Source organism: Balaenoptera acutorostrata, chromosome 7, assembly GCF_949987535.1.
Source record: "Balaenoptera acutorostrata chromosome 7, mBalAcu1.1, whole genome shotgun sequence".
Taxonomy (NCBI): Eukaryota; Metazoa; Chordata; class Mammalia; order Artiodactyla; family Balaenopteridae; genus Balaenoptera; species Balaenoptera acutorostrata.
The window spans coordinates 108,474,596-108,502,184 of NC_080070.1; the positions used below are offsets into that span (position 1 = coordinate 108,474,596).

Here is a 27,589-nt window from a genome sequence, read left to right on the forward strand (position 1 = left end):
CCCAGGTTCAATCCCTGGTCAGGGAACTAAGATCCCACATTTCATGAGGCGCGGCCAAAAGAAAAAGAAAAAAAAGGACCCATTTTCACTCTTAAAATTTATTGAAGACTCCAAAGAGTCTTCAATATTTTATGTAGATTATGCTTATCGGTAGTTACCATATTGGAAATTAAAACTGAGAAAATTTTTAAATATTTCTTTATGCATTCTAATAACCATAAAAAACACATTACATATTAACATATTTTTATGAAGAAATAATGTTCTTCAAAGCAGTAAAAGTTTTTGAGAAACATAGCAGCCTTTTAAATTTTGCAGATCTCTTTACTATCTAGCTTAATTGAAGACAGCAAGATTCTCACATCTGCTGCATTCACTGCATTGCAATATGTTGTTTTGATTGAAGTATAAGAAACCCAGTCTCATACAAATAGTAGTTTCTCTTTTTAATTAAATGTGAGGAGTATTCTTGGAAACTACACCAAAATTCTACAGATTGTAGTTTCTCAGTGGTTAGTTGCAATATGGAATCCGAAAACCATATCAATAAATGTTTCCTACTTTGTCACATTAATACCCATTGGTCTATCCTATACTTTGAATGGGTCTTTGTTGGTTCACAATCTAGCCCCCGTACACCCAGGGCAAGGAGAGACCAAAGAAAGAGGCAAACCACTTCAGATTGGTAGGTGGCAGGTTTAATAAGCAAGGGAAATAACTTACAAGGCTTGCCTGGGCAGCCACTCTGCCAGAATCTTAAAAGTTTATACAGAAGCCTTAACTGGGTTCAGTCACGTACACTGTCCAGATGGTCTCATCAACACGTTACTCTCTCAAGGCCGTTTCCCTGAAAACAGCTCCCACTGTGGGAATGGTAGGCAGAGCGTACATTACAAGGACAGCAGAAGGGGTGAGGAGTCTCCCATTGCCTGGGTCCAGCTGGAGGCTCAACCAGGGATAGTGTTCTCTTGATTACCCGCCCCCGACAATCTTTTTTTACACACATGATTTTGTAACACCAGAATGGAAGGAAGAATGTGACGCAAGAATCTAACTGTATTAAAAATGTAGGAAACAGCCTCTCTGAAAGGGGTGGTAGAAAAAGATGCTGACTTAAGTAACTTTGGAAATGAATGGTGTCTGGAAGACTAAAGGCTAAAGGAACTGTACATAGACACTTAATTCTAAGGTGGTTTTCCACAGGGACATGAGTTATCATTTCTGAGACTACTACATATGTACAGAGGAAACGAACAATTATGTAAATGGTGAGGGTGGCACAGCCAGGCTTCTCACTGTTGGCATGGGAGGCTACAGATAAGCAAGAGAGCAGTCTAGAATGATTCGTGTGGTTAGGGTTAGAGGTGGAGACATCAGCATAAACTCCTGTTTAGTTTAATATAGATACAGATGGCTACATATAGCAATATTTATAGAAATGTGTACATACATGGGGCAGTTTACACACATATGTTTCCTTGCTCTCTCTCAGCTGAGAGGACCCAGAAGCAACAATGCCCCAGCAGCAACGCACACACTGAACCCCCAGATCCTGGTTTCTAATCCCATCTCCAACAGAAGGGCTAGAACTCCTGGGAGAAACGGCTGACTCTAGGACTGGAGCAGAAATATACAAGTTGAGCCTGGATCATCTTATAATGCCAGAAAGTAAGGAAGTGCTCAAAAAGGGGAAAAAAATCCACAGTGATGGGAGTATGCCAAAGGGACCCAGGAGCCAACTGAAAGAGCTCCCAATGGCCAAACGTGGAACAATTTGAGCCTCAAATAAAGTAGTAGTATATTAGAACCCAAAGTACAAAATGAGTATCCGTGAGTCCATACTGATATAGATATCATACCGAATAAATAAATAAATGGAGGGGAATAGACAATTTTCCTGTTCAGAAGAGTTCCAAATAATTTATGTGAACACCCCACCCGCCAGGAGGTGGAACATAACTCCCCCCTCCTTAAGTGTGGGCTGTGCCTAACGACTTCCGTCCAAACAGTACAGCACGGAAACAGGTGCAAGATAACTGTACAGGGAAGACGCCTGGCCGACGCAACCTCAGCCAGGCGGTCAGAGCTAGCATCACAGCGCTGAGTGGTGGCGACTGCAGGCACCCTTGGCACCATATGCTGAGAACGGCGCTCTGCCTCTGTGGTCTCCCTCCCAAAAGCCCATCACCCTAGTCTAATCAGGAGAAACACCAGACAAACCCCATTCGAAGGACATTCTATAAAATGCCAGACCAGTCTTCCACTGTCCAGGTCATCAAAAACAAAGAAAAGGAGAGTCTGACAAACTGTCACAGCCCAGAGGAGCCTAAGTAGACATAACATCCGAGTATTATGTGGTGTCCTGGATGGGATCCTGGCACAGAAAATGGACACTAGATAAAAGCTATGGAAATCTAAACAAAGTATGGACTTTAGTTAGTAGTAATTATCAGTACTGGTTCATTAATTGTACACTGACAAGTGTATCATACTAATGTGATATGTTAGCAGGGTAAACTGGGTGGAAGGCATACAGAAACTCTCTGTACTATCTTTGTAATTTTTCTGCAAAACTATTCTAAAATTTAAAAGCCTTCTTTTAAAAAAGTGTTTTTAAAAAAGGGATAATCATCCATAATCCTACCCCCCTGCCTCCCAAAAGTAAGTGGAGCGTTGTGTTGGTACTGGTGCAGGGAGAGAGGCACCCTCATCCACTGCTGCTGTGAATAGGGCAGCCTCTCTGGGAGGCATTTGCCTGTATCCCATTCAGTGCTACAGCGATGGTAGCTCCCCACACATAGACAGGAGACGTGTAAGCACGTGCTTATCCCACAGGTCCATGGTTCCATACCTGAAATCCCATAGGTGAGCTGCATTTCAGAATTTAGAACATTTTTTAGAAAGGTAATTTGATGCTTACAGCACATTAGATATTAGACCCCAGGAGGATCTGGGGCAGCAACACGAAATCAAACTCATTAATGCACTGAAATATATGACTATTCACAACAAGTTGGTTGAACAGTGTAAGTATCCTATTTATAGAGTATAAATAGATACATCTTGTCTGATCGGTTTTTGCCACCAAATGAGTTTGTCCCAAACTTACAGGAGAAAAAGAGACAAACACAGTAGGTTTTCAGAGCTTTGGGAGTTCTGAATTCCACAAAAGTGACTGTGGACTTATAGCAGAAAAATAATTGGGGACAATGTGATTGCCCACTAGCTGGGGAATGGATAAAAACACCGTGTTCGTTCACACAATGGAATGCTGTGTCGCAGTTCAAATGATTGGACTAGATCTCCATGTAGCAACATGAATAAATCAAAAAAATGTGTGTTGCATGAAAAAAAAAAACCTCATTGCAAAAGGATAGGTCAAGTGTAATATCAATTAAGAAAAACTTTTAAATGTGAAATAATATTATATGTTTACATACACAGAACTAAAGTTTTAAAACTTGCATGAGGAGGACACATGTCAAATTCAAGAGATGGATCAGGACCAGATCACACCCACGCCATCGCGTGCCACCTCCATCACATCGTGTGTCCCTATGGGTGAGATCTCATGGCCAGAGGGTGACCTGTCGTGGGCACTCCTGTGGGGACAGCCGCTCCCAGGCCCTGAGGGGGAGGATGGGTCAAGGGACCCCCACAGAGGAGCCCTTGTGGCCCCTCAGGTCAGGGCTGGTGAGCTGGGACAGGGGCTCCGGCTCCATCAGAACTTCTGCCTATTGTGAGGTCAAGAGCTACCCAGGCCACCCTCGCTCTTGGCAGGATGTTCAAAGCCGTAGTTGACATAGACACTGTTGGCCGTGCTCGACGGGGCAGGGTGCTTTGAGCAGGAGGCCGCCTCGGCCGCAGCCACCGCCTCCTCCTGCTGCTGCTGCTGCACCAGAGCTGGGTTGACATCAGGCCCTGCAGAGGGACAGATACAGAGGACCACGGTCAGGAAAGCGGCGTGCTGGATGCGGGGCGCAGGCGTTTGCTGTGGCCTAAAAAGGAAGTTCCGGAGATCGAGAGCTAAGCCCTAAGCCCTCCACCTCCACCGCTGCCCCTCACCCCAGCCCTCACTCCACCCTACGCCTAAAAGCCAGTAGCCGTTTCAGCCGCCATCCACGCCCAGCCCCTTGCCCACCTGCCTTCCAGTGCAGACCCCTGCCATCCGGGGATCTGGCAGGGGAAGCCCCCAGACGCCCATGGCCTGTGACTGCCACCCCCTCCTCTCTTCCTGGACACCCTGTGCAAGCGCTCCTTGCCGAGAGAAGCCATTCCTCACTGTGTTGTCAGACTCAGGTCAGGGAGGGGCCCGGGGGCCTCTGCGCCTGCCACTCACCTCTCTGTCAAGATCCCAGGCCACTCTGAGGGGGCAGGACCTGCGAGCTCCTTCCTCACTCCCAGCCACTCGGAATCCCCAAGGGGTGGCCACGACCTGTGGGACCTGTAGCTCCCCAACTGGGTGGCCCCTGGGGCTGTCCTCCTCGCCACCCACCATCCCCAATACACTCTCCTCTTCCAAAGGGGGTCAGGAAGTTTCTACAAGATGCTGGTGCCTTGGGTAGGGGCGCTGGAGCTGTGTGGCCTCCAGATAGAATGCATGTGACCAGCTCTGTGACTGGGGTGGGAGTCTCAGTTTCCTCATCGGTGAAATGAGGATGAAAACATCACCTACCTCCAGAGGTGATAAGACGATTAGTGCACATATATTAGAGCACAAACACACCCTTCTGTAAATGTTTTCTCTAAAATTACCATTATTAGTATTCCGGATGTCAGGGAATGGTGCAGCATTGAACTGCTTTCAGCTTGCCCACTGTAAGAGGGGGGATGCTTCGCCCTGCGGGCCCAGTTTAAATCTCTGTGGGGGTGGGGCAGTGGAATTCCCTGGTGGTCCAGTGGTCAGGACTCCATGCTTTCACTGCCGAGAGCACGGGTTCAATCCCTGGTCGGGAACGAAGGTCCCACAAGCCGCCCAGTGCAACCAAAAAAAAAAAAAAAATCTCTTTTGGGGGATGGGGTGTGTATATGACTGTACTCAACAATGAGGAAACAGAAATGTACGTGTTGCTGGTAGGAGTTTAAATGGTAAAACTTGCTGGAGGGCGTTAACCATTGGCATGAATAATCAACATTCACAGACCGGACTTTCTCCAGGAAATATTGGAGGATGAGGTCAAAGGTTCAGCCACAAGGATGGTCATCGCAGCACTGGCAATAGCATGGAAAGTCAGAAATAGTCTCATGTCCAGCAGCTGGGAGCTGGTTAAATGGATTGTGGCTGATCCACAGGAGAGGATATGTTTTTCGACTGCAAGTAGTCACCCATGAATGAGTCATGAAATCAATTTCGCAGATAACACCAGCATTTTTTAAAAAAATCAACGATAGACTAGAACAGAAAATATCCGAGGCTTCTCCGGCAGTGTTATTTTGTGAAATGCTTGTTCTACTCTGCCTGTCCGTGTCCGTGCCTGTACACATCACCTCTCAGTGTGATAATATATTTCTTGCTGAAGGTCATGATCAAAAGTTCAACAGCACGCAGCACAGAACCATACGGCTACTGAAAGTGTTTGAAACACACATCTGACCAAGAAAAAAGATGTTTTCACATGTTAAGTGAAAAACTGCAGTTTTTCCAAACCAGGAGGAACTGTGTGCTCGCAATTTGGGCGGTGACTGTCCCGGGTAAGCAGGGCTGTGTGCGTTCGTGGCATTTTGCCTGTGGCCTGGAGTCACGCGGGAGGGGCCTGGCAGCGTCAGAGGAGCCTGGGCACTCACCCACGTAGCTGAGGATGACCGGCAGGAAGACCAGGCCATGCAGCAGGCCCAGCGCAGTGATGAGGAGGTTGAGACGGAAGAAGAAGATCTGGATGAGCTGCGCCTTGGCCAGGCCCAGGACGAGGATGCCAGGCAGGTTGGTCATGGCCACTCCTGCGAACACCTGGGGGTCACAGGTGGGCGTCAGGCTGGGCACGGGACAGCCGGCCGAGGACTACGTGAGGCAGCCCATCCACTCACCGCGCTGCCCATGGAGATGGTGGCCTCCTTGGCCCTCTCAAGCCGCGTGGGCTTGGTGCTGATGGCAAAGGAGCGGGTGATGTGGGACACGAACTCCACAGAGATGCCCACCGCCTGTGGGGAGAGAGGAGGCTTCAGCCACAAAAGGGCGGGGGCAGGGGTCTCCACCCAGACCAGCGGGCAGCACCTAGACTCTAGAAAGAACTGGGGTCGTCCTATGAGGCCAGCACCCCTCCTGCCCTGGAGCCCCGACCCTTCGGCCAGCAGGTTACCGTCACCAGGTTGATGAGGGACACAGCATTGTAGCTGATATCCCACAGGGTCATGAAGCCCACAGTGTCCACCAGGATCATGATGATGGAGAACAGGTTGAGGAGGCCGGAGCAGACGTCCATGCCCAGCAGGAAGCAGCAGACGGCGAAGGTGGGCACCAGGCAGATGGCGAGCATGAAGAGCCCCTCAGGGATCACGGTCAGGTACTGCTCATAGAACACGTTGGTGATCCTGCGGGTCGCACAACACAGTCACTGCTCCGTGGCTTCCCACGCCCACTTCAGGATGAGCGCGCAACTTGGGGAGGGTGTTGGGGGGCCCGGGCCCAGGTGCAGCCCGAGCCTCCCTGCTGGAGCCCATCCCCACCCAGCAGCCGCCCTCACCAGCCCAGCACCCTCGCCCGGGCCCACCTCCCTGCATCCCAGTGCCCAGGGACTCACGTGTAAGGGAAGACCTCGAAGTCTGGGTCGGTGCCCGGCACCTTCCGCAGGTCGGCGGTGATGTTGGCTGCGAGCGCCCGAGCTGCCCGCAGAGCCTCCGTGTAATCCTGAGAGTTCTTCAGCGGCTTGTGGTAGGCCATGAACCGCGAGGCTGCAAAGGTCAGAGCCTGTGCCAGGCGCCCTCAGAACCCCCAAGGGATAGCGCCCGGCTGGGTTCAGGGCTCTGCCGCCACCATTTGGGAATTCTTAATACATTTTGAGCAAAGGGCCCTGCATTTTGGTTTGGCCCCAGTCCTGCAAACTCTGCAGCTGGTCCTACTGCTGTGCAAGACTCAAGTCCCAGCCCTGCCTCTGATGGATAGAGCTTACAGAGATCTCCCAGGACTTCCCTGGTGGTGCAGTGGTTAAGAATCCATCTGCCAATGCAGAGGACACGGGTTCGAGCCCTGGTCCAGGAAGATCCCACATGCCGCAGAGCAGCTAAGCCCGTGCGCCACAACTACTGAGCCTGCACTCTAGAGCCTGCGAGCCACAACTACTGAGTCCATACACCACAGCTACTGAAGCCCACATGCCTAGAGCCTGTGCTCCACAACAAAAGAAGCCACTGCAATGAGAAGCCCAAGCACCGCAAGGAAGAGTAGCCCCCTCTCACCACAACTAGAGAAAGCCCGTGCACAGCAACGAAGACCCAACGCAGCCAAAAATAAAATTAAATTAAGAAAAAAAGAAAAAGAAGAAGAGATCTCCCAGACGAACCCAAACGCTGCTCTGTATGGTTTCAAAACATGCATTGGATTCTTAAAATTCATTTAATTACTTTTCCAATGTACATATTCCTATAGGAAAGGACCAGAAAGGGAGACAGGAAAATGGAAACAGCTGACTTAACAGAGCTGTGCATCAGGGCACCCACTGGGTAAGTACAACAGTCATTCATTTAACCAGCTGCCCACTGCCCACATCTGGGTGTGACTTGTGCCTGAGAGAAAAGGATGTGGGTGGCTCCCGAGTGCGGCATCAGCCACTGAAAAGTCCATGAACGTCACACTGACCTTGGATTTGGGGGTGGGGAGAAGGAAGCAGGGCAGAAATGGGGCAAAGTATGAGGATGTGGAGCTGGGTAACGTGACCTCTGAAGATAGGGCCAGGGCAGTTAGAAGTCCCCCATAAGGGGAAGGAGGAAGGAGAGGAGGCTCGAGATGGAGAAGCTGTTCCCTGGGACTCGGGCCCCTGGAGCAGCTGACTCTGGTCTTCCCCTCCAGTCGAGGCCGTGCTTACCTAAGACCTGGCCATCTGGGCCCAAATTCACGGAGGTGCTGTACGCTCCCAGGCCACTGCAGGAAGAAGACCAGAGCAGGTTAGCCAAGGATCGGGCCCCCTCCGTGTGCCTGGCCTATGGCCACTCCCAGAGAACCCACACTGCCTCCTGCCCCTCTCTGCCCCCGCCTTGGGCGCCCACACAGCTGTCCTCCCTGGTGGACGCCCCACCCCGGCCTACCCTTTGGGACATTTGATGTTGGGCTCATCGTTCAGGAACCAGGGAAGATACTTGTGGAACTGCTCCACTGATGGCCGGACAGACCCCGCTGTGGGTCTCATGCAGTTCTTCAAGCAGGCCAGGGAGTCTGTGAAGAGAGCGGGGGCTCCAGGTGGTGGCACCCCCAAGGCCAGGCAGCCCCCGCTCTGCCCGCCTTGTGGTCCATTCCCATCACGATCCCCACGCACTGCCACTGCCGCAGCAGGCATGGGTACTTCTGGAGAGATTTGCAATTGTCTCTAACTATGGGAGGAGTTCCCCTGTCAGTTATGGAAATGGCTGGTACCTATGAGCAAGTGAGGAAGAGAAGTTTGGGGCAGAGAAACAGCCACCACGGGGCCTCCCCACTCCGCCTACAAGCGCGGCTGCTCGGGGGTAGGGCCACGTGCCGATCCCAGCTCTCACTCGACTCCCTCGGCGTGTGAGCAGCAGCCTGCCCGGCGGGTGTGGGCACAACTCAGCAGGGGCCTGAGGGGGTGATTGCCTGGTGGGCCAGCTGGGCGTCCACACACACGGGTGCAGTCCCCCACACCCGTGCTCCAAGACGGGACCCCCCCCCCCGCCCCAACTGACCCTGCCGAAGAGCGGGAGGGGCTAAGAGATCCTCCACCAGTCCTCTCCTTTTTCTAGCCTCAGTTTCCCCAAGATGTAGTGGGCCCTGAGCCCCCAGAGGCCCCATACTCACTGACAGTCGAGGGGCAGAAATCATCTTTATTGGGGCCAAAGACATAAAGGCGGCAGCAGGAAGATGAAGACAGCCAATCAATGAAGTCGTCCACCCAGGAGGAGGCAGGGATGGCCAGGTAAGACCTGAGGGTCAGGGAGAGGAGGTCAGGGGACAGGACCACACAAGCAGGCTGCGGCGGGTCCTTCCTACGGTCCAACCTTCACTCTGGGCCTCCCCAGGCACATGGCAGCAGGTGGGCAGCAGGGCAGGGGAGGGGGACAGACAGGGGTGGGCTGGGGCACTCACTCATCAGGGAACTCTGTGGCGTACTGGATCTTCTGGGTTAAGGAGAAGTTGTTGCAGCCTGCGCTGGAGCAGATGGCATTCAAACCTGCCTCAGTGGAGAAGTTGTAGCCCCCAGTGGTTACAAAGTAGACCGGGGCCCCCACCTCAAAGTAGCGGTTCAGAAAGAGGAAATAGTCGAGCAGGTACGAGTCCTGGAACAGAGGACAGTCAGTGAGGCCAGGGCCAGACACACCCCAAGAGCCTCGCTCCAGCAAATGCTCAAGAGGTACACACACAGAGGTGCATGCTCACAGAGGTACAGAGATACGTGCTCACAGAGTCACACGTACGGTTCCATTACAGATGTACATGGTCAGAGGTGTGCCCATAGAGGTACACACTCCAAGGTACACACATCCAGGTATAATTACAGGTACATGCACAGAACACACTCGTGGAGGTACATGCACAGAGCGTCACATGCCAGCCTGCATGAACACACTCTCTGACACACACACAAACATATACACATAATTTTACCCCTTCTTATCATCCCCAGTTTGGTACAGCCACAGTCTAACAAGCTGGCCTGTGACCACAGACTGCACGGACACGCACTTGTAAACACCCATGTGCACACCCTCAAGGCCATGTGCCAGGCATCTGCATGGCCTGTTCCCTTCTCCTATAACATAAAACCTCAAAGTAACATCAGGGATGATGTTGGAATAGGAAGAACTAGGATTCCACCTCCCCACCTAGACTCCAACTGCACTGGCAGAATCTGTCTGATGTAACTATTTTGGAATTCTGGGGTCGATTGAGGGCTTGAAGATTCCAGAGAAAGGCTTGGATGGTTCTTAGCATGGTTCTGGCTACTCATCCTTTGTCCTCCCAGCCTGAAGCAGGCAGCCATGCATGCATTCCAGGAACAGTTTGCACACAGCTTGCAGGATCCAGGGTAGGCTATAAGGCCCATCTCTTAAATATCAAGGATATGTGTTCTGATCACTCATTGCTGCATCTGATATCCGTAGAGCAGACACAGAGTCAGGCACCCTTAAAACCTTCACCTCAAGCTGAAGTTACTTCCAAGATATTTAAAGAGCAAGTGCTTGATTTATTGTTTTTCCCCTTCATATCTCCCTTTTCTCCTTTGGAGAGTGAGACCTTTAAGAAACATGACACTCAAAATCAACCACAAATACAGGGGAATTTAAACAGTCACTGCACATGCCCAGGGAAAGGTGAAGGCTCAGAAAAGACCTGTAAAGACTTTAACTTTACATCTCAGGCTGATCTCCAGGACAGAGACATCAGTAACAATTAAGTTTTTAAAAATAAATAAATAGGGCTTCCCTGGTGGCACAGTGGTGGAGAATCCGCCTGCCAATGCAAGGGACATGGGTTCAATCCCTGGCCCGGGAGGATCCCACATGCCACGGAGCAACTAAGCCCATGTGCCACAACTACTGAGCCTGCACTCTAGAGCCCGCGTGCCACAACTACTGAAGCCCATGCACCTACAGCCCGTGTTCTGCAACAAGAGAAGCCATGACAATGAGAAGCCCGCGCACTGCAATGAAGAGTAGCCCCTGCTCACTGCAACTAGATAAAGCCCACGCACAGCAACGAAGACCCAACACAGCCAAAAATAAAAACAAATAAATTTATAAAAATAAATAAATAAGCAAACCCTGGGGAAGGAAGAGAATCTGATCTCTAGAGTTACTGCAGACTCTCAAATGTCCATTTTTCAACAACAACAACAACGAAAATCATAAAACATACAAAGACTCAGAAAGATATGGCCCATACCTGGGAACAAAAATTAATCAACAGACACCATCCCTGAGAAAGACCAGACAATGGATTTATTAGACAGAGACTTTAAAACAACTATCTTAGAGATGCTCAAAGAGCTAAAATAACATATGGACAAAGTCAAGAAAACAATGTATGAACAAAATGGAATGATCAATAAAGAGAAAACATAAAAGAGAACCAAAAAGAAATTCTGGAGCTGAAAAGTACAATAACTAAATAAACAACTCACTATAGGGATTCAAAAGCATATTTGAGCAGTCAGAAGAAGAATTACCAAACATGAAGATAGGACAATTGAAGTTATCAAGTGAAGAAGAGAAAGAAAAAAGAATAAAGAAAAATGAACCTGTGGTACATCATCAAGCAGACCAACATACGCATCATGGGAATCCCAGAAAGAGAAGAGAGAGGAAGAAAGATTATTTGAAGAAATAACAGCCAAAATTTCATAAATCTGATAAAAGATATGAATATAAACATCCAAGAAGCTTAACAAACTCCAAGTAGGATAAACTCAAAGAGACCCACACCAAGGCACATTACAATTCAACTGTCGAAAGATAAAGACAAAAAGTGAATTTTGAAAGCAACAAAAGAGAAGAAGCTTATCATATACAAAGGATCCCCAATAAGATTATAAGCACAGTTCTTATTAGAAAACTTGAAGGCCAGAAGGTGGTGGGTTTGTATACTCAAAGTACTTAAGGGGAAAAAACTGTCAACCAAGAATCCTACTTCTGGCAAAACTGTACTTCAGAAATGAAGGGAAAATTAAGGCACTACCAGATAAACAAGTGCAGAAGGAGTTTGTTGCCACAAGACCTGTCCTGCAAGAGGCACTAAAAGGAGTCCTTCAAGTTGAAATGAAAGGATGCTAGAGTATAACTCAAAGCCATATAAAGAAATAAAGATCACTGGTAAAGGTAAATACATAGAAAAATACAAAAGCTAGTTTTATTGTAACTTTGGTTTGTAACTCCATTTTTTTATTTCTACATAACTTAAGAGACTAATACATAAAAAATTATTAGTCTGCGTTTTTGGATACACAGTGCATAAAGATGTAATTTTGTGATAGCAATGACTGAAAGGAAATGGAAAGGAGCTGTATAGGAGCAGATTTTTTCTATGTAATTCATGTTAAACTAGGATAAATTCAACAAATTTTAGGATATTTAATGTAATCTCCCTGGTAACCACAAAGAAAATAGCCATGGAATATACACAAAAGGAAATGGGAAAGGAATTTAAACATTTCACTATCAACTAAACAAAAAGAAGATAGTAATGCAGGAAATGAGAGACAAAAAAGCTATAAGGTATATAGAAAACAAATAGCACAATGACATAAGTTAAGTCTTTCCTTATCAGTAATTACTTTACATGTAAATAGACCACTCTCTCCAAAAAGAAGTCAGAGGTTAACAGAATGGATAAGAAAAACATGATCCGACTACATGATGTCTATAAGAGACTCACTTGATATCCAAAGATGCCCACAGGTTGAAAGTGAAAGTATAGAAAAAGATATTCCATACAAATAGTAGCCAAAAGAGAGGTGGCTATCCTACTACCAGGTAAAATAGACTTTAAATCAAAAAGGTTACAAAAGACAAAGAAGAACATTATATATTAATAAAAGATTCCATAAAGCAAGAGTGTGTATAAACAGTTACACACCTAATGAATGACCGTCAAAATCTATGAAGCAAAACTTAATAGAATTGAAGGGAGAAAGAGAAAGTTCTACAATAATAGTAGGAGAGTTCAATACTCCAGTGTCAATAATGGTAGGACACACAGACAGAAGATAATTAAGGAAATAGAGGACTCAAACAACACAATAAACCAACTAAATCTAACAGACATATACAGAAACTCTGCCCAACAACAACAAAGTACATATTCCTCTCAAATACACATGGAACATTCTCCAGGATAAGCCATGTGTTTGGCCACATATTAGATCTCAACATTTAAAAAGATAGTTATCATATTATGTATATTCTCTGACCACGACTACATGAAGTTAGAAATCAGTAACAGAAAGAAAACTGAAAAAATCACAAACTTGTAGAAATTAAACATCACACTCTTAAACAACCAGTGGGTCAAAGAACAAATCAGAAAGGAAATTAGAAATTTACAGATGAATGAAAATGAAAACACAACATGCCAACACTTATGGGATGCAGTGAAAGCAGTGCTAAGGAGGAAATTTATAGCTATAAATGTTCACAATAAAAAAGAAGAAAGATCTCAAGTCATCATCCTAACTACACAACTTACAGAACCAGAGAAAAAAACCTAACTAAACACAAAGCTACCAAGACAAAAGAAATAATAAAGATTGGAGCAGAGATAAATAAAATAGAGAATAGAAAAACGATATAGAAAATCAATGAAACCAAGAATTGGTTCTTCAAAAAGTTTAACAAAATCAACAAAGATTTACTTATGTCAACTAAGAAAAAAAGAAAAGACTCAAATTACTAAATCTGAATTGAAAGTGGGGACACAACTACTGATTCTACAGAAATAAAAGGAATTTTAAGTAAGTACTATGACCACTTGTATGCAAACAAATTGGATAACCCTAGATGAAATGGACAAATTCCGAGAAACACAGAGCCTACCAACACTGTGAAAAGAAGAAATAGAAAATCTGAATAGACCCATAACTAGTAAGGAGATTGAATCCATTTTCAAAAATCAACTCAACATAGAAAAGCCCTGTACCTGATGACTTCACTGGTGAATTCTACCAAACATTTTAAGAAGGATTAACACCAATACTCCTCAAACTCTTCCAAATAATTGAAGAGGAGGAAACACTTCTAGCTCATTCTATAAGGCCAGCATTGCCCTAATACCAAAGCCAGACAAAGACACTACATGAAAAGAAAGACTACAAATATCCCTTATGAATATTGATGAAAAAAATCCTCAACAAAATACTAGCAAATTGAGTTCAACAATATTTTAAAAGGGTTATACACTGTGACCAAGTGGGATTTATCTCAGAATTCAAGAGTGGTTCAACACATGAAAATCAGTCAATGTAATACACCACATTAATAGAATGAAGAGAAAATCACATGATCATCTCAACCGATGCAGAAAACACTTTTGGCAAAATCCCACGTCCTAGGAATTCCCTGGCGGTCCAGTGGTTAGGACTCAGCGCTTTCACTGCTGTGGCCCGTGTTCGATCCCTGGTTGGGGAACTAAGATCCTGCAAGCCATGCAGCGTGGCCAGAAAAAAAAAGAATTCCACATCCTTTTACGAAAAAAAAACCTCAGAAAAGCAGGAGTACAGCAAAGTTCCTCAACATGATAAAAGCCATAGATATGAAAATCCCACAGCTAATATCATACTCAGTGGTGAAAGACTGAAAGAATTTCCTCTAAGATTGAGAACAAGATAAGGATGCCTGCTTTCACCACTTCTATTCAACATAATACTGGAAGTGGTAGTCAGAGCAGTTAGGCAAGGAAAAGAAATTAAAGACATCTAAACTGGAAAGCAAGTAAAATTATCTCTGTTCATAAAATACATGATCTTATATACATATATAAAACTCTAAAGATCCACCAAAAAAAACTGTTAGAACTAATTCAGCAAAGTTGTAGGTTACAAAATTAACACACAAAAATCAGTTGTATTTCTATACATGAGCAATGAGTAATCCAAAAAGGAAATTAAGAAAACAATTCCATTTACTATAGCACCATAAAATACTTAGGAATTTACTTCACCGAGGAGGTGAAAGACTTATACACTGAAAACTACAAAACATTGCTGAAAGAAATTAAAGAAGACAGAAATTGAAAGACATCCAATATTCATGAGCTGGAAGACTTAATATTGTTAAGATGTCAATAGTACCCAAAGCAATCTGTAGATTCAATGAAATCCCTATCAAAATCCCAATGATTGGGCTTCCCTGGTGGCGCAGTGGTTGAGAATCTGCCTGCCAATGCAGGGGACACGGGTTCGAGCCCTGGTCTGGGAAGATCCCACATGCCGCAGAGCAACTAGGCCCGTGAGCCACAACTACTGAGCCTGCGTGTCTGGAGCCTGTGCTCCCAACAAGAGAGGCCACGATAGTGAGAGGCCCATGCACCGCGATGAAGAGTGGCCCCCGCTTGCCGCAACTAGAGAAAGCCCTCGCACAGAAACGAAGACCCAACACAGCCAAAAATAAATAAATAAATTAATTAATTAAAAAATAAATAACTAAACACAGCAGCAGCCAGAGTGATCCTTTTAAAAAAAAAATCCCAATGATTTTTTTGCATAAATAGAAAAATCCATCCTAAAGTTCATACTGGAATCTCAAGGGACCCCAAATAATTAAACAATCTTGACAAAGAAGAACAAAGTTGAATGACTCATATTTCCTGATTTCAAAATTTACCACAAAGATACAATAATCAAAACAGTGTGTGGCCTTCCCTGGTGGCGCAGTGGTTACGAATCCGCCTGCCAACGCAGGGGACACGGGTTCGAGCCCTGGTCCAGGAGATCCCACATGCCACGGAGCAACTAAGCCCGTGCGCCACAACTACTGAGACTGCGCTCTAGAGCCCGCGAGCCACAACTACTGAGCCCACGTGCCACAACTACTGAAGCCTGCACACCCTAGAGCCCATGCTCCACAATAAGAGAAGCCACCACAATGAGAGGCCTGCACACTGCAACAAAGAGTAGCCCCCACTCACCGCAATTAGAGAAAGCCAGTGCGCAGCAATGAAGACCCAACACAGCCAAAAATAAAATAAAAATTAAAAAATTAAAAAAAAAAAAAAACACACAGTGTGGTACTGGCACAAAGACAGACACATAGACCAATGGAATAGAACAGAAAGCCTAGAATTAAACCCTCACATATATGGTCAAATGATTTTTGACAAGGGAGCCAAGACCATTCCCACCAACAAATGGTGCTGGGGAAACTGGATATCTACATGCAAAAGAATGAAGTTGGACCTTCAAAAATATACACAAATATATATAAAAATCAACCCAAAATGGATCTAAATTTATGAGTTAAAACTACAAAACTCTTAGAATAAAACATAGGGGGAAAACGTCAATACATTGGATTTGGCAATGATTTATTTTTTGTTGTTTTGTTTGTTTGTTTGTTTTGGCCATGCCACAAGGCTTGCGGGATCTCAGTTCCCCAACCAGGGACTGAACCCGGGCCCTGGCAGCAAAAGCCCAGAGTCCTAACCACTAGACCATTAGGGAACTCCTGGCAAAGATTTATTCTTGAATATGACACTAAAGGCACAGTTAACGGACAGAAAAATAGACAAATTAGACTTTATGAAAATTAAAAACTTTGGTGCATCAAAGTACACTACCAATAGAGTAAAAAGGCAACCAAGAGAAATGAAGGAAATATTCACAAATCACATATCTGATAAGGGATTCATTATCCAGGATATCTAGAGAACTCTTAGAACTCAACAACAAAATCCAACCCAATTCAAAAATAGACATTTCTCCAAAGGAGCTATACAAATGGCCAATAAGTACATGCTTAACATCACTAATTGTTAGGGAAATGCAAATCAAAACCACAGTGAGATACCACCTCACACCCATTAGGATGGCTATTATCAAAAAAGAAACAAACAGACCAAAAAAACCCAGAAAACAAGTGTCAGTGAGGATGTGGAGAAATTGGAACCCTGTGCGTTGTTGGTAGGAATGTAAAATGGTACAGCTGCTGCTATGGAAAACAGTATGGAGGTTCCTCAAAAAATTAAAAAATAGAATTGCCATATGATTTAGCAATTCCACTTCTGGGTATATACCCAAAAAAATTGACAGCAGGGTCTCAAAGAGATATTTGTAAACCCATGTTCATAGCAGCATTATTTCACAATAGCTAAAACATGGAAGCAACCCATGCCCATCAACAGAAAAATGGTTAAGGAAACTGTGAGGTACATGCATTCGTATACATATGAATATTCTTCAGCCTTAAAAAGGAAGAAAATTCTAACACATGTTACAACATAGCTGAACCCTGAGGACATTATGCTAAGTGAACTAAGCCCATCACAAAAGGACAAATAACATATGATTCCACTTGCATGAGGTACCTAGAGTAGTCAACTTCAGAGACAGAAGGTAGGATGGTGGGTGCCAGGGGCTGCGGGGGGGGGATGGGGAGTCAGTGTTTAATAGGGACAGAGTCTCAGTTCTGCAGGATGAAAGAGCCATGGAGATGGATGGTGGTGAGTGTTGCACAACAATGTGAACGTACTTAACGCCACTTAAAAATGGTTAAAATGGCAAATTTCATGTTACGTATATTTTACCAGGAAAAAAAAATTGAAAGAAATAAGTTTTATAACGTCATAAGAAACAAACAAATCTCCCCCAAAGAAAAATAAACCAAGGGCATAAACAAAACCTCAGCTGGGTCTTGCAGCCCATCACCACCTTCCTTCTCGCTCATTGGCTTGGCCCACCAGGCCCCTGATACCTGTCCTGAGGGCACTGGGGAGCTGTGAGCAGCTCTTCAGCCCTGTGAGCAGCCCCCAGGGCCACCAGGGGTGGCAGGGTCATTCTGGACCCTTGCTGGCTTTGCTGCCTCCTCTGGCTCCCTATGGTGGCTCGAAGGTGCCGTCCTGGCTGTCGGCTCTCCTCCCACCTCATCTTGCTTCCAAGGCCAGCACCACCTGCAGATGGCTACCCAGACTACTGATCCCAGGGCTCCTGCCGGCACCCGGACTCCCATCACCCCGCCCAGGGTGGCCCTGGATGTCCGAGCCCTCATGATGCTCTCTCTCCCCCGGAGAGCGGGCACGCAGACTTGCTCTCCCCCAGCCACCAGCCCACACCACCTCTGGTTGCACATCCAGACGAGCCTCTCCGACGTGTGCTTGCTGGCCCCAGCCTGGCAGTCAGCACCCTTCCCCACCCCCGACCCCCGGCCTCCAGCTCTCGGGCTCTACCCCCACCCCTCCCCACACCCAGTCACTCCCACACCCAGGAAATGCACCTGGATGCGCCCCAGCCTCCCACGGGTCCGTGCCGTCACCCTCGCTGCCTTCCTCTGCAAATCCCACTCATGCTCAGACGCCCCTCGATCGCTCCTCTGCCCAGGACCCTCAAGCCACAGCGGTCTTTCCTTCCACAGAGCCCCCGACCCTCACTGTCTTTCAGAGGACAGTACAGTGACATGGGCTGCTGCGGGGCCCAGGCCTGAGGACGTGGAGTGCCCAGCAGAAGGCAGGTGCTCCGCAATCCTGCCCTGACAGTCATCTCGATCGGCTCCCACGGCCAGCCCCTCGGGTGCCTGGTCGTCTCCCTCTCGTGGCCTGGGGCTGGCGCTGAGCTCCTGCGCTTTCCGTACGTGATGTGGCTTCTCTTCCCAGCTCCACGTGGTGAGCGGTCCCGCACTCCTACCACGCCCCTGCTCCATGCCGCCCCACCCGCTGTGTGCTGCTGACCCTCCTCACGTCCCTGGGGACCGAGGGCAGGGGAGGGAGGACACCCACCGTTGGCCCCAGGGCCCGCTCACCTTGGGCAGGGCCAGCTCCTGGTCCAGCCCCACTTTGACGTAGCACATGAGATAGAGACTTGCCCCAAACGTGGCCAGGAAGAGCAGCAGCTGGGGAGGGAAGCACCGTGTGAAGGCCTCCCGCCCAGCAGCTCCCCAGGCTGGGGCTGGGCGGGGTCTCGTGGGGAACATTCTGGAGTTGGGCAGACTTGAATCTCAGCCTCCCTCTTGCTTCAGCTCCTGGACCTGGGCAAGCTGGACACCCCACCAAAGATGAGGGGCGAGGCGAGGGTCAAGGCTGAGCAGACCCCGCCGCCCCGGGCACTACCAGGGCCCCTGTCCCCGGGTGGTGCGAGGCCCCCCCAGCTTCCCCTCCGTCCCCACTCACCACAACCACACGGGTGAACCGGTGCAGCAGGAACGGGACGTAGAACTTGCGGAAGCATCGGAGCAGTAGCCCCTCGTCCTGGCTAGGCGGGGGCAGCTCCCGGGCGCTCTTGCAGCAGCAGACGTCCAGCCGGGAGGCCTGGAAGGAGGCAGGCACTCAAGGTGTCCCCCAAACAGACCCCGGGGACCACCTCCCTCCCATGGGGCGGGAGAGCCACCTTCCGCAGGTGGCCTGTGCCAGCACCGCCCCGTGGGGACACGCCACTGTGCGTTGCCTTTATCTCTATCTTCTACCTTGATAGAACACCTTTGAATTTGGCACCATCACGGAAACAGGAACTCCCTCCCTGTCAGTCTCTCATTTATATTTTGTCATGACCTCGTGTACTTCAGGAGGTTTGATCACATTCCTCCAAATTACCAAAACGAAGTTACTTTGGGACACTGGGGACTACGTGGCCCAAACATTCCAGCACTCTGTTGCCGCGCTCAATCCCACACGCTGAGCCTTTACTTCTACAAAGTAAAGCCACCCCAGCCCCAGCCAAGATGGGGGTCCCTTGGTCTCTCCACCTCCCCTACCTCCTGCCTCCTGCTGTCAAGGGAGAGCAGGGCCACGAAGGCCGACATCTGCAGCAGGAAGTCGAGAAGCACCGCAAAGCCGGAGGTCAGGGCAAAGGTCCGCACAGCTGGCATGGGGGTCAGAGCTCCTGGTGGGGGGAGGGGACCAGGGGTGAATCTCAGGGCCTGGCACCTGCTCAGATGGGTACAAAGGGAAAGGAGGCTGCCAGCCTCCAAGAACTCCCAGTACCTGGTGGGGAGGGGCTGTCCCGGCTCACCTAGGAAGAAGCAGATGGCCTCGGAGAGGCTGCAGAGCAGCATGCTGGGGGCCACTCTGCCCAGGGCTCGGCCGATGTGGGCCTCCCGTCCCTCCCCAGGCCTCCGTGGCAGTCTCTGTGTGGGGACGGCAGGGACACGGTCAAGATCCGGCCAAGGGCTCTGTCCCTCGCAGGCCAGCAGGGAGCTGGCACGTGCCACCCGCTCCCCCAGGCACGACCGTCGCCTGGAGACCCAGCCAGGCCTGAGGAAACGGCTCCTCCCTCCCCAGTACGAGCAGACCCTGCCGACACTGTGCTCGGCCACATCTTCCACTTCTCAGGGTCTGGCCCAGAGAAATGCTTGGCACGTCTGGGGATGCCCGTGGCATCCTTGCTCTGACCCATCATGGAACCCTAAATGTTCACTAACAGGAGAGGCTAAATGGACCCTGACTTGTCCTTCCATGGAATGCTACCTAGTAGCACAAAGACAGAGGTGGCTGTATGTGGAACAGAGAAGAACAAACCCGACTCCATATTGGATCTCTAACCTTTGTGCTCTGTTGCCTGTGCTTAGTCATGCTGGCTCTGGATCTTTTGTTAAGGAATGTTGCTTATGGCCTGAAATATACATGATGGCCCATTCTCAAGGCTCTGACCTTTAAAGATGTAACACTTTTCCATTCACACAGAGATAAAAAAGTTGCAAAGCAGAGTCTAACATTTGTCTTGTTGGAGGTTTATAGGAACATTGTGAGCAGACCTATGTGGACAGCTGCAAGAACAAAGGATTCCTGACATCAAAAAGTTTGTAACAACCAGCCACACCCCCTCCCCTTTCAGTATAAAAGAAGCCTAAATTCTAACTTGGGTAAGATGGTTCTTTGGGACAGTAGTCCACCACCTTCTCAGTAAGCTGGCTTTCCGAATAAAGTCACTATTCCTTGCCTCAACACCTCATCTCTCGATTTATTGGCCTGTCATGCAGTGATCAGTATGAGCTTGGGCTGTGCTGTGTGACACTCTTACCAGACAGTATGTGGGGCTGACAGAGAGCAAGTTCAGGTGACACAAATGGTATGAATACATTTATGTGAAAGATAAATAAACGCAAAGCACTGTTTTCTACAGGAATTGTACACGTGGACATCAGCACTTAGGAAGAGGCAGTAAGAAGCCCAGCAAACCCATGCAGGGCTGCACGTGGGCATGTAGGGGCAGTTGGGGGTATGCAGAACTCCTGCCCCCTTACCTGGTACTCGAGAACGAAGATGAAGATGTTGTCGGCCCCCACGGCGAGCACCAGGAAGGGCACCACTTGAAGGATCACCAGTGAGGAGGGGACACCCAGGTAGGAGAAGAAGCCCATGGAAGCCATGACTGCGCCCAGCACCACAGCCACCCCGCCCAGGCCCAGCGTGGCCTTGGAGTCCACCTGCAATGGGATCAGGCTCAGCCTCCTGGCTGCAGGGCTGCCCGACGTGCCCCCAACCTGAGTTAGAGGAGGGCAGAGGGCAGGCTTGCTCCATGCTTCTGCGTTTTGGCCGCTCTGCAGAGCCGTCCTCCCAAGGGCGGGCCCTGTGAGCCTGCCACTTCTTCCTCAAGCATGCATCGTAAGACAATGTAAATATGAGCTTTGCATTTGCACAAGTTGGGGGTGGGGTATTGTCAGGGAGCAGAATGAAAACTCGCACGGCCTTTTGAAACAGAACACTTCAAGAAGCATCACCCTTTGGGGGAGCCACTCTGGGTGTGTCCACTCTGCCGTTTTGAAGTGCTCTGGAAAGCAGGTTGGAAAGGTTCTAAGCACCCTGATGGGCCATCCCACCCTCGCTGCTCCCCTCACTTCTCACCAGTACTCGGCGCCAGCTGGAGTAGCTGCCCAGGGCCAGGGAGATGTACAAGAAGATGACGAGGTAGCTGACAGCGAAGATGGGCAGGTCCTCGGCTGTTGTGCTGTTGATCTCATCCTCCAGGGAGCGCTGTGGACACACACCCGACCAGCCCCACTGACCCAAGGGCTTGGCCAGCGGGCACTGTGTGCATGAGCCACTGTGAGCCCCGGCAAGGCTGCGAGAACAGCTGTCGCATCACCCCATCATCCTGGGCAGGCAGACGCTAGCTATAGGTCACTCAGGAGGGGTGAGGACATGATGGGGACACAGGACCCCACCCAGAGCCACTTGAACTGTCCTCCCCAAAGCCAGGGGACCCTGCAGCGCCTACCTCCGCCATGAATGCGACCTGGAACACACCAGCCGTCCGACGCTGGAAGGCTCGCATCTCCTCCAAGAAGGCCTCCTCCCAGAGCTTAGCCTGGGCCAGCCGGGGGTCCCCAGGAGGGTAATTGTTGAGGGAGAAGGTCAGGATCAGGGCCTCCGCCTCAGAATAGTCCTTCCCTGGAAGGAGAAATGCTCAGCTACCCTCCAACCACACCTCTGCTTTCCTCCCCGACCCCAGCCTCACCCGTTTCCCCTCCCCCTCCCCTCCCCATCCAAGTCATTGTCGAATGACTACACCCCACTTCCCTCTCTCAGCCAAAGGCAAAGCCTATGGGCCCAGGCACAGAACGAGAGAATCTGAGCAGGGCTGGGAGAAGATGAAGGGGGTGGCAGAGGAAGGACGCAGGATGGGCAGGTCTGCAGCCACCCTCAGGCGGCAGGAAGCCCTTTGCCACTCCCATCCTTCTGCCCTTGACTCCTGCCCCGTATGTCCCCTCATTGGCCTCCCGGGGGCCACCCAGCTTACCTTTGTAGCCCCCCACGGCGAGGAAAGGGAAGATGGGCGCCCCGTAGTCAGCCATGCAGCTCAGGGCAAGGGCCGTGCCATCTTTGTAGGTGAGGGGGGCGCTGGAGGGAGAGGAACGCACCTTTCCTGATCCCACTCCCATCTCCGTGGCCCGGGTGCCCCACCCCGGACCCCCAGCACCATCGCCTGACCCTGTGGTCAGAACATTTCTGGGCCCAATCCAAAGTGAACTGGAGCTCCCTGAGCGGGGCCTCAAGCTCTCTCTGCCCTCACCCCAGTCTCACCCTCCCGGCTCCACCATCATGTCCTCCCAGATGCGGCAGGTGGGTGAGCGTCACACACGCTCCCCTGGGGTGGGGGCCGGAGTCTGGCACACAAGCCCCCCGGGTCCTAACCACCAACAGAGCCACGCAGGCCTCACGCTGCCCTCAGCCTCCTCCTCCCGCCAGCCCAGAACCCTCCAGGCCCAGAAGTGGGAACTCCTTCTTTCCTTGGACAGCGTACCAGCCCTGCAACCTTGGGCAGGTCTCCATGCCCTCCACTGAGCCCTTTCTGCGAACACATGACACATGCATGGACAAAGCACTCATTGTGAGCAAGTGCGTCCATCAGTCACCAGCTGGCTGGGAGTGCTGGTTGCTGTGTGACCTTGAGCAGCTCACCATACCCCTCTGAGCCTCAGTTTCCATGTCTCTGAAATGGGGATAATCGGGCCACCCAAGAATTGTTGTGAGCATCCAAAATCAAAGTAAAGCCAACTCGAGGACTGGAAACCTGGGGTCAGAGCTTCCTCCCTGACCTGCCTGTTCTGAGGGCCAGCCCTGGGGCTGAAGCACAGACTCTGGGAAGCAGCCCAAACTTGGCTCACCTGAAGCGTGGGAGCCCTGGCTCCCCCGTCCAATCCAGAGATTCTCAGGGTGGCGTGGGGGCCTCGGGAGCCCTGGAGACCCTTTCAGGGGTCTGCAAGGTCAAAACTATTTCCATAATAACACTGAGATTCTGTTTGCCATTTTTACCCTTCTTCGATCTCGAGTCTGTGGCGTACAGACAGTTCACTGACATGGCTCTAGTTTCCCTATTGCAGCTAACATTTAAGAAAAGATCACTTGGGGACTTCCCTGGTGGTCCAGTGGTTAAGAATCCTCCTTCCAATGCAGGGGATGCGGGTTTGATCCCTGGTCAGGGAACTAAGATCCCACATGCCAATGGACAACTAAGCCCACGCGCCTCAACTAGAGAGAAGCCCACATGCCGCAACTAAGACCCAACGCAAAAAAGAAAGAAAAGATCACTTGCTGAGCTTTGGTGACGTATCAGAGAAAATCCACAATTCTCTGGAAAGGCTATTACAACACTCCTCCCTCCTCTGGCTACACGAGTGTGTGGCCAAGAATTCTCACTGAGCTTCAACCAACAGGCCAAACACAGAACCAGATGCCAGGATCCAGCATCTTCTGCTAAGCAAGACCCTAAAGAGATTTGCAAAGATGCAAAACAATGCTACTCTTATCACTCCTGATATTTTTGGTACAGAAAATACCATTATTTTTCATTAAAATATGTTATTTGTGACAGCATGTAATGGGCCTATTATTGTTATTTTTAAAGAATTAAGAAATATTTTGTAATTTCTCAGTTTTACTTTCTCACGTGGTAAATGTCAGCAGATATAACCTCTATCCAAACCCAAGCTCTCTGGAGTCCTCGGTCTTTTGTCAGAGTGTGAAGGGACCCTGAGACCAGGTGATTGAGGACCTCTGCCCATTCCAACCCCAGAGAGCCTCAGCGGCTGCCTGCCCACCTACCTGCTCCCCTCCAGGCTTGGTAGCTCTCGGACCTTCGCTCTTGGTCCCAAGGCCCAACGCTTTCACTGGCCTCCTGTTTGCACCACGGCAAAGTGGACACAGCCGGGGACAAAAGCCCAAACAGCATGAGGGGGTGTAGCTGCAGCCTGCACAAGGGTACCCGGCCCAGGTGAGCAGGACCTAAAACCAGCCCCGGCCCCTGCCCTGGCCCGGGGCACCTCACAGGCTACCCATGGCCCTGCTGGCCTGCATCCAGGCCCAGCACAAAAGCAAAAAGGAAAATAACGAAGCACACCCACGAGCAGGGCCTTCAGATTGCTCTGCGACCCTTAGACCAAGAACATGCAAGGATGAGCCCTATGTCAGGAGCGCTGCAGAAAGACCGTGTGGAGGCTCTGATGGTCAGGTGCAAACCAGCTACAGTGAGCACGCACCCCACTGAGGGCGTGGGGGCCCGAGAGGGAGCACGGAGAGAAGCGGCACGTCGCCACCCCTGCGACCGAGACCCAGAGCCACACGGGGCCCCTGAGTTTGGGCTGTGCACCTGGCCTGGGCTCCAGGGGGCCCACGCCGACCCCGGCAGCCACGCCCTCGAGGACTCACTTGGCGCAGTAGAGGAAGTGGTCCTTCCAGTCTACCTGGGAGGTCTGCCCCGACAGCGTCTGGTTGGCCGTGAGCAGCAAGTGCGTGCGGTTGTTCTGGAAATATTGCAGGAGGCTGTTGACGCAGCAGTCGGAGAGACTGGCGTTGTGCGGGTTGAGGGGGGCGTAGCAGGTGTCCCGCAGGGAGACGTTACGCTGCTCCTCCGGCGACCACACCTGCAGGTGCCGCAGCCTCTCCTGCAGCTCCAGCACCTCCAGCAGCAGGTCAGAGGACAGGATCCCACTGAAGTTCTTGGGCCCCAGCAGCAGGGAGTCATACCTGTAGCGGGGCCGGTTCGGTGCCGTCAAGAACACCTGGTTGGTTCGGAAGAAGGGGCCAAAATACTTGTCGTGGAATGCCTTCTCGCTTCGGGCTCGGCTGCTGGGGGCTGACCACAGCTCCACGGGGTCTGTGGTCAGTTCTGTAAAAGCCAGGCCCCCTGCCATGGGCACCACCACAGCAGCAGACACCACCAGGATGGTCACTGGCCACGAGGCCACCCACGTGCCCCAGCGCTGGAAGCACTGGCTGAGGACGGTGTGGGTGGAGAGGCTGAGCCGGTGGGCCAGGCCGATGCTCGCCTTGGGGTTGGGCGTCTTGCGTTGGCACCACTTGGCCAGGCGGGGCCACAGGAGGAAGGCGGTGAGCAAGGCGAAGAGAGAGCAGAGGATGAGGATGAGGACCAGGCTCCCTTCCATCCGGCCCAGGTAGAAGGTGGGGTCCAGGGCCTGGGGCCGGGCGATGACGGGGCAGGAAGCAGCGCAGTCCTGGCAGGAGCAGGCCGACGCGCCGTAGCCCTGGGACTGGTTGCAGGGCACGACCTCATCGTTCAGAAGTTGCATCACGCTCCCCTCGGCCTGGCTAGGCTCCCACAGGTGAAAGGTGATGTCCAGGGGTGCCAGGCCGTTCCCCGTGTCCCCCTGGAAATTGAGCCAGCGCTGGGCGTTGCAGAGGGCAGAGCCGTAGACACCGCACATGGAGCCCACGGCCAGTGCGGCGGCCGCAGGGATGCGCACGCGGCTGCAGGAGTCGTAGGTCCACTCGGCGAAGCTGCGCTGGTAGAAGGCCTCATAGGCCACCACCGCCCGGGGCTGGCTGCCCCCCTTCCCGGCCACCCGGGTCACGTTGATGAAGAGGCTCTGGTTGGAGCTGCAGGTGTTGTGACAATGCAGGCTCACGAAGTTGTCAGAGCAGGCCGGGCAGCGGGCGAGGAGGGCCTTGGTGACCCCCAGGCTCATGTCCAGGGCCACCAGCTGTTTGGGGGAGCAGCAGGCGTAGGTGGTGTTGGGGCCGGTGTAGAGGCGGGGACAGATGCTCTGTAGGAGGGCCAGGTGGTCACCCGTGACGTGGCGGGCAGGCGTGTTGTCCAGGCAGGACACGTTGGTCAGTGAAGCCAGGCTTCCAGACACCTCCGGGTTCTTCCCGCACTCGTCGTAGAAGGCGCAGTATCCAGGCTGGTGTATGGGCGTGTACAGCTCGCTCTGGGCCTGTGGAACAGGGCAGCGTCACCCCGAGCCCCAGCGCCGGCCAGCACCTCCGGGTAGCTGATGGGGCAGCGGGCAGCCAGGACAGGCGTGGAGAAGGAAGCAGAGCAGGGCGGGTGAGGGGTGGATGCCAGGCAGGTCCAGGATGCCAGGGATTCCGGGGGGAGCGCTGGAGAAGGTGGGGTGCCGAAGCAGCACGTGAGGCTCCCAGTGGTGTCTGAGGGTGGTGAGCGGATGGGAAGAGCCAGGCCTCCACCCTGAGCGACAGGGTCACTGAAGAGAGAGGTGACCTGGCACATCTGCCTTTAGCAAGGTCACTCCGGAGGGTAAGGGGACAGTTGGGAGAACGGGGTCACCCAGGAGACCCCGGAAGCCACTGTGTGGTCCTGCTGAGAAACAAGGACCCCTGGACAGGTGGAGGGCTGCTCCAAGGGGCCGTGTGGATGCAGGCCCTGTGCACCTGGGACACCATTGCCGTTGCTGTCAGCTGCCACCGTGCCCAAGCTGCAGCCAGGGCCCCTCTTGGAGATTCTGAGCAGAGCTTCCCCTGCCCTTACCTGCTGGGGGCTGAAAGCCTTCACCCACCTTCCCAGGCGTGCAAATGAGCAAGAAACTTGAGAGGCAAGACCTCCTCCCAAACCTAGATGCTAAATCCTCATTAAGTGATTCTCCCCTTGAACCCATGCCATCAGCACCCCGGGACTGGATCCTCCCTTAACCTTCCACCAACCGTCTTAGGCCAGGACACCCACAGCAGACCAGGAATGGGAGGCATTCAGTCACACCCAGCCCAGCTACCCCCTGCTCAATGCTTGTGTCCATCTAACCCTGCGACCTGAAGACTTGAGCAGCTCAGGACCCTCGACCTGCACCCCTCCTCTGGGGAGCCTGGGATCCCTCTTCTGTTTAGAAACTGCCCCCTCCCCAGACCCCAGGCCCTCTCTCACTGTTGCCAAGCAGCCCCCTGCCCGGAGTGGACATAGGGCCTGGGACTCACCAATTTCAGGAGCAGGGCCCAGAGCAGCCAGCCCTTCAGGCCGACCTCCACCATCCTGGCACTGGGAAGGGGTCAGAGGGTAAGTGAGGCCAGGACTTGGGGACAGCCAAGGGCTGGCTCCTGGCA

General features: G+C 51.0%; 1 protein-coding gene across 1 annotated transcript; it reads right to left on the minus strand.

Annotated features, from left to right (window-relative positions):
* Positions 1-1,844: 1,844 nt before the first annotated feature.
* NPC1L1 (NPC1 like intracellular cholesterol transporter 1) lies at positions 1,845-27,589 on the minus strand. The gene is made up of 19 exons (XM_007187709.2): positions 27,464-27,589; positions 24,944-26,469; positions 22,536-22,636; positions 22,014-22,186; positions 21,641-21,769; positions 21,040-21,222; positions 19,809-19,923; positions 19,552-19,679; positions 18,971-19,108; positions 18,604-18,693; positions 9,251-9,441; positions 8,963-9,087; positions 8,239-8,365; positions 8,019-8,074; positions 6,738-6,888; positions 6,297-6,528; positions 6,025-6,138; positions 5,785-5,947; positions 1,845-3,921 (listed from the first exon to the last, which is right to left on the minus strand). Exons 1-19 carry the CDS (start codon positions 27,515-27,517, stop codon positions 3,746-3,748), a joined length of 3,972 nt encoding a protein of 1,323 aa, XP_007187771.2. The 5' UTR covers positions 27,518-27,589; the 3' UTR covers positions 1,845-3,745.